This window comes from Montipora capricornis, chromosome 3, assembly GCF_036669925.1.
Source record: "Montipora capricornis isolate CH-2021 chromosome 3, ASM3666992v2, whole genome shotgun sequence".
NCBI lineage: Eukaryota > Metazoa > Cnidaria > Anthozoa > Scleractinia > Acroporidae > Montipora > Montipora capricornis.
In genome coordinates, this window is record NC_090885.1 from 9,035,878 (window position 1) to 9,043,377 (window position 7,500).

Consider the following 7,500-nt stretch of genomic DNA (forward strand, 5'->3'; position numbering starts at 1 on the left):
CTTTTCTTTCTACGAGATCCCTGTTACAACTTCAAAGCAAACGATCGATTTATATATTTCCATCGAATGGTGAGAGTAAATCGTTTCAGTGTCTATAAAGCTAACAAAACTGAACTCCATTTCAAGTTATTTATTTTACTGCCTGGAAAAGCGCATAACAGTGAAAGTGGTCTATATATTGCTTGATTCAGTTTTCTCACTCCAATATTCAGAATGGCATTTTGGACTGGTTGATTTCAGTATGAAGCGAATGTACCAAGACCAGTATTCATATATCTGAAGATCCCGCTTGAAGTCCTCCTTAGCAAAATGACAGACCCGAACAGACAATATAGCACTCAGGTTTTCAGGTTAAAGGAATCAATCCACGTTTTATTTTCGCAGGCCGACTGTTCTTTACATTTTCATTTTCCGGTGGAATCTTCCGTTTTTTAAATTTTAATATGTGTTCTAAGTCTAGACATGAGTCTAGTTTCATCTCCCTCGAAAGCGTAAAAACCCAACAGCGGTAATTGTTGCTGTGAAAAGCCTTGCTATGTGTATAGAGCAACATATGAAAGTTTCGTCGGCGAAACAGATACGTTTGCTGAAGCATCAAAGACGGCTGTCGCAAAAGAAAGAAAGTGAAAAAGAAAAGAAGCTACGCTTGTCGAATATTTCTATGTCACATGTTCAAGGTTTTCGTCTTGTTTAAATTTGTTTTGCCTGATTTCTGCCGCCTAGTTTGATTGACCAAAATCTGCAAGTATCAAGTGACTTGAGCTTCTGTTGCACATATGGCTTACTTGGCCTACTAGCTATTGAACCACAAGACCGTTTACCATAGTTCATTTTACATTTGAATTTCTTGAAGCAGAAAGGTCCCACAACATTGAGAAAGTGATTGTGGAACGAAGAACTTGGTGAGGTCGAACACGTTTGTTGACAATTGCTACGTCATAACGCGTCATATCCAAGATGGCGCTCTCCAAGTCACGAAAGAGGCAACTTCAAAGTGCTCTTGTCACATTTTAACAGGGAACTGGACAAAACGGCAGTTATTTTCGAATTCCCCATTGTCCCGTTTCCTGTCCGACGCTTTGTCTTACCGCTGGTTCATCTCTTCAGACTCAGTCTTGGACTGCATGAGCTCCTCGGTCGGGAACTGGATACTTCACTTCATGAGAAACAGGAGGGCAAAAAAATCTTTCGACATGTCACTGCCCAACCAAGCCGTACCGCAGTTGTACCAAACTGATAATTTATTCATATGCACCAAACTTATATGCGTTGCTGATTATATATGCAGTGAGCATAGCTAATAACAATGCTAAAGCTAAAGCATTGAGCCTTTATTGACAGCAAGGCGAAACAGTACCTTATACTTAACCTTGCATGAGGAGTACTAGTTAGACACTGGCCTTGCCAGTAAAGGACTTCCATGCAAGACTACGGTCGTCATAACCTGACGGCTATGTCATGGTGATGAAACATAACAAGGCCGAAAACAGCCCTCCATGGCTGCCATTAACCAGGTGATAGGCCTGTGCGCATGCATTAAGGACGGTGCCTACTATTGTTTCTGCGCATCTCGAGATACTCTGGTTTCCTATCGGTGATACTTAATAATACAGGGATATTATTGTGCGACTTAAACTATCCGGAAAAAGTAGATCTTAGTAAATACTCTTGGTATCCAAATATAAAATTGCGGGTAACCAGGCATTTTTGAGAGATAATTAAGCTTCAATTTGAGAAAAAAAACGCCATACGTTGCTTTGTATTTTAAAGCTTTTTACAAATATCATTCATGAATTATCTTTGAAAAATGCGTGGTTACCCCCAATTTTCTTTTTGGATTCCATAACACTTGCTAAGATCTACATTTCCTGCATAATCATAAACCGGGGCAAAAATACCTTTGAATTAGTAGGTACCGTCTTTACGTACTGGCTAAACTGCAGGGTATGTGCTATAACATATCACGTTTCAATCCAATTTCAAAAACAACGAAACGTATATTCCCTCTGTCCATGTCGTTTTCCTCTTCATGTCCCCATTTCTTTTCGTCCCAGATTCACGTCACGTACGTCTCGCAAGGTGAATTTACGAGATCTGCATCCTGGGTGGTCAAACTTGTCATCTCGATTGTACAACTCAATTTGGCTTTCGGGAGAATTTCACAGAAAAATCACATTTGCCAAATCATACTTTGATACTACTTTCAATTTCGTAGTTTCCTTTGGAAATCAGAGAATTTAAAAAGGGAGGCAGCCCATAGGAACTGATATTGAACCCTATCTGGTATGCTTGCGATTTTCTTGTCCAAGTTGTTGTTCCTGCTCATTTAAAACCCGAGGAGGTTGAAATACGAACCACTGAAAATAAATAAATCAGTTGACTCTGAAGATGATTTCCTTTTATCTTTTGGCAGATGTCATGGTTTTCTTACCTGAGAAATTCAGGTCAATTTTTTTTTATGCGGAAATCACATGTTTTTGTAGTTCAGCATAAACGTTTTACATCTCGAGAAACCGAATTGGACAACAAATCAATCAAGTCGACGTCACAACCTTATGAAGAGTAGCATGATTCAGTCGAAACGTTACGAGTATCGTATTTTACTGTTCAGACATAAATATATGTAGGAGTTTTTTTTACACTGCTGGTGACTGTCAAAATTGTGCAGTAGTAGTCGATAGTCAGAGGCTCTGATTGGACGTTTATAGAACATGGACCCTCTCTTCCCCCCCCCCCCCCACCCCTCCGTCAAAGGACCACCTCTTATCTTCGAAGTTAAACTTACCAAAGAGACCTTGATAAATTTACTGAAGCGACCTAAAAAGACGATTAGTTCCGTGCATATAGGACATCGGAAAGGGCGAAAAATAAAGATAAACAAAGAGGTTGCATTCAGCCAGTACCTCGATTCGTTGGGACTACATGACCCGGGGGGACTACTCCCTATAATGGCCTATACTGGGAAGCTCCGCCCGAAAGGAGTACCTTTTTCACCCTTCAGCTGTGTGAAAAGGTAGGGATTTCACGAGTCGGAGTATATGAAGGAGTAGGGAATCTGTCATTTAGGTATTTTAAAGAGCCTTAAATTAATATATTTTATACATATACCTTACTTACTTCAGTACAAGTCTTTAATACGGTATTAAAGAGGTGATACAAAGCTTTTCATTGTCTGTCAAGAGAAAACAATTCAAACAACAGCAACAACAATATCTATTACACTGAACATTTTACAAAAGGATTTGCTAGTACAAGTCCCACCCAAAAATTGCATTACTTAGGAGCCAAAATAAACAGTGTACCAAATTTACAGACATAACATTCAATTCCGACTAAACTTATTCGATTTTAAAGACCAATGACATTTAAAACTAACATTATTTCAAACACAGGTACACAAGTAGTAACCAATAAAGATAAACTTATTAGAAAATGACAAATATTTAAGTACGCAGGTAACTGGATAACCGAAGAAACACATGACATGTAAGATCGTAAAAGTTCGGCAACTGTTTCAAGAAGTTGAAAAAAATTGAAGTAACGAAGAAAAACCTTGAAGACATTTATTTATCGATGATGACTTGGGGATTTGCGATACGACCTTCGGATTGCTAGTTCGGAAGCTTTATCACCGAGCTATAGGAGACTCGTGGGAGCTAAGACCCGAGGATACTTGGAAAAAAAATCCGAATACCACTGAGCTTTAGGATATTCCTGGGAAATGGATCATTAAACTAGGTTCATTTTATTGACAAAAGTCCCACCATACTGCAAGAATTTAAATTGTCGAAATGGAGCATATTTTGCGATTGTGTTGAACGCGTAGATGTTTGCCTTTTCTCAATTAAATGTTTACCGGGTTGGACACTAACGGAAATATAAATGCACGGTGCATGTTCTGGGGCGGATCTAGGGGTGGTTCGGGTGGTTCGGTTGAACCCCCTAAACTGAACGTAAAAACGTATAACAAACGCGTGGTTAAAAAAAAAAGTGAACCAACTCAGCTAATAAATATATCTTTTGCAAAATGATATTTCTTTGTGTCTTTGTACGCGAAAACAGCAATAAAAACAAGACAAATTTGTGCCTAGTTGAAAATGGTCTCTTGTACGTCCGCTTGAGCTATAAAATTACTGCTTATTAACGCTTACACGTCCCGCCAAAACTGACAGTTTATGCCAAATCTGCCAATCATTCCAATTCCGGCATTGCGTAAAGCCACGCCGTTCTTTGGAAATCAGAGTTGTGGATCGTTCTCTCAGGGAGTCAAAGATTGCCCCGGGAGTATTTTAAAGAGAAAATCTACTTAAACGTTCCTCAACGTCAACTCACGACTTAATATGTCGAAGAGGACAAAGCAACCACAGATTCACCGGTTTTTCGGACCGTCATCAGCAACGTAAGCATTAATAGATTAGTCTATTACACGAGTACGCTTAATTCTAGCAAGCAGACAGTGCTGATTTCTCGACAGTTGTTTCACGAATCGATTTAAAACTGAAATATCATAAGTTTACATTCTAAATTTTCTTCCCTAGATGGGAGACCAGCGAAGATAATGAGTCTTTTCACCAATCATTTAATTCTTCTAGCAGTTTGAATGAGAGCTCGAGTAGGGCAAAGAGGATTGAAAAACCCCAAGGCCCTGTATGTGCACTGCAATTCCCATGTATTGAATCTCGTTATAGTAAAAGCATGTAGCTTAGCATCAGTTCGCAACATGGCTGGAACTATAACGGAGATTTCACAATTTTTCGATTATTCTCCAAAGCGGCAGAGGTGCTTGGAGTAAGTAATCAGCGTTGATCAGCCGGATTCGCAGAGAACTAAGATCCGCGACCTCTGCCGTACTGGTTGGGTTGAACGTCACGAGGCATACAAAACGTTCGCGCTGTTACTTCCGTTGATTGTTAAAACCTTTGAGGTTATTTTGGACGAACAGCAGCACAAACAATACAGTACCGAAACCCTTTGGAACTGGGACAGAGAGACTCTCCAGACGGCAAATAGCTTCTACCACACATGTTGTTAATCTTTCCAGTCTCTCATCGCGTTAATAGTCAGAAAACTTTGGCAGTCATTAAGCCGATTAGCGTTAAACTGCAAAGGAAGTCCAATGACATCGTCAAGGCATACTGTATGCTATCAGAGACCGAGAAAGAGTTGAACGAAAAGAGAGACAAGGCTGAAGCTGTGTTCAAAAGATGGTACTCTAATGCTGTGGAGCTCAGTTCAGAGCTACAATTGTAGGTACCGAGCCCAACGTTCTGAGAACAGCCTCAAGACAGCAGCACCGGGCAAATGCACCCCATGACACTCCTGAGGAATATTACCATCGCAATCTGTTTGTTCCTTTTCTTGACCATATTACATAAGAGATGTCTTCAAGGTAATATGTTTTAATCAGGTCTTCATGACATTTAAGATACGTTGCTTGCAAGATAAGACGACCTTCAGGACGAGTTTCCATTTAAAGTGATCAGATTACATAGCTGTTCCTTTACTCTTTTCCAGTTATAACAGTCACACTACACAAAGTACAACAGAGTACAAATACGCAAATTCTGATCAGTGGTTATATTTTGAATTGTTCTAGATTTGGTAATACTCAGAAGACTGCTGTGCAGTTACTTGGTCTAGTGTCACCGTGTCACGCACAGATGCAAACATTGATGCGGTTTCAGAGATGTACAGCTCAGACCTGCCAAACCCTCAAACTCTGGATGTCGAATACCATCGATGGAAGAGAAAGTGGCAGTCAGAAAGAAGCCAACCAGAAGCACTTCATCCTGCATTAGAGGTACAGAACTTAATGTTTTTTTTTAATGTTCGCCTTTCAAATTAAACTGAACTATTTTTTTTTTGTCATCTTAGGCCTGTGATGCAGATATTTTCCCCAACATCCACTGTTTGCTGCTTATCGCATGTAAGAGGGCAAACAGCACATTAAAGCTGGTTAAAGGCTACCTGCGGACCACCATGACGACAGAAAGTTTGTCTGGCTTGGCGCTCATGAATATTCACCACAAGAAACCTGTGGATTATGATACTGTTGTCCAGAAATTTTCAGAACAGCAACCCCGGAGAATGTTGCTGGCTGATCCCATTTTTGAGGAATCATGAGTTTTAATTTGAATGAATTTAAAATGTTTATCCGTCTCGATTATTGTCAGTGTTAAGAAAATGCATCCTTTAAACTACTGTAGTTAGCACAAAAATGGAGATGACTTTAGAGCAATTAAACTACTTCAAATTGCTCCTGAAAACGCTGGAAATCGCATTTCAGAGGCCCCAAAATTAAAAATTTTCCGGGGGAGCATGCCCCCGGACCCCCCCCCCCCCCCCCCCCCCGCCCCCCCCCTAGGGGCTACCGCCTTCGGCGGGCGTTTATCCGAACCCCCCTTCGTCAAATCCTGGACCCGCCCCAGATGTTCTCCGAAAACCCACACATTCTAACAATTATCCGCTCCCTTTTGACTCCCACCACATGCACACCGCACTATATATTAACTCCAAAGTAGCCTGCGTAGCTGTCGATATTGTTTGCGCGAGAGGCAAATAAACCAGGGGCGAAACCGCGCAGACAATGGGGAGGGGTGCTGTAAAATACTGGCTTAATTTGCTCGTTGGGTGCCCTTGAGTCTGAAGATTAAGAATTCAGTACAATGACTGCTGCCGCGGTGCTGCGGTGCCTTAGTCGTCTTAAGGTTAAATTGAGTTGAGCACAATGATTGCTGCCGCAGTACCGTGGTGCCTTAGTCGACTTAAGGTTAAATTGAGTTGAGCACAATGATTGCTGCCGCAGTGCCGTGGTGCCTTAGTCGACTTAAGGTTAAATTGAGTTGAGCACAATGATTGCTGCCGCAGTGCCGTGGTGCCTTAGTCGACTTAAAGGTTAAATTGAGTTGAGTAGAACTGATGATGCCGCAGTTCTGCAGTGCCCTAGTCAACGTTACATTGAGATGACAAGAATGACCGCAGCAAACGAGTGCTATATTCTTCACACGATCTCGTAAAAAGTGTAGTGGACCGATTTCCGGGACAGGCACTGCGGCACTGCGGGAGCAGTCATTCTTAGTTCACTTCGGCACAGCGGACAAAAAGGTCAGGGAATCAACACGACGACTGCGGCACTATGGCAGCAGTGTTTTTCTTGTGGCCGGGTATTCTGCAATCTAGCCCATGTTACTGTAGGATGGTGTAATGCACTTCAGTTTTGAATATTTGGAGCACGACCTTGAAATTCAATGCCTGCCTACTCTTGTATTGCTCTTTCTGCTCTTTTCGTTTTCTTGAAGTAAAAATGTTCCAGTCCTTTGCTAATTAATCTTGCTACATCCTAACAAGGTATATCAAATTTATGCCGAATAGCTAACTTCCGCTTAAAAAGGGCTTCTGTGTTTACATTCGCTTCTTTGCTATCCACTGTCCCCTTTTCTACCTGCCAATAATAATGAGTTGTGTTTTAAATCGAAATCGAATTTCGAATTTCGAATCGAA

At 41.1% G+C, this 7,500-nt stretch overlaps 1 protein-coding gene across 1 annotated transcript; it reads left to right on the forward strand.

The window, feature by feature from the left end:
* Positions 1–5,686: 5,686 nt before the first annotated feature.
* On the forward strand, positions 5,687–6,123 carry LOC138039811 (52 kDa repressor of the inhibitor of the protein kinase-like). The gene is made up of 2 exons (XM_068885654.1): positions 5,687–5,800; positions 5,875–6,123. Exons 1-2 carry the CDS (start codon positions 5,687–5,689, stop codon positions 6,121–6,123), a joined length of 363 nt encoding a protein of 120 aa, XP_068741755.1.
* The last annotated feature ends 1,377 nt before the right edge of the window (positions 6,124–7,500 follow it).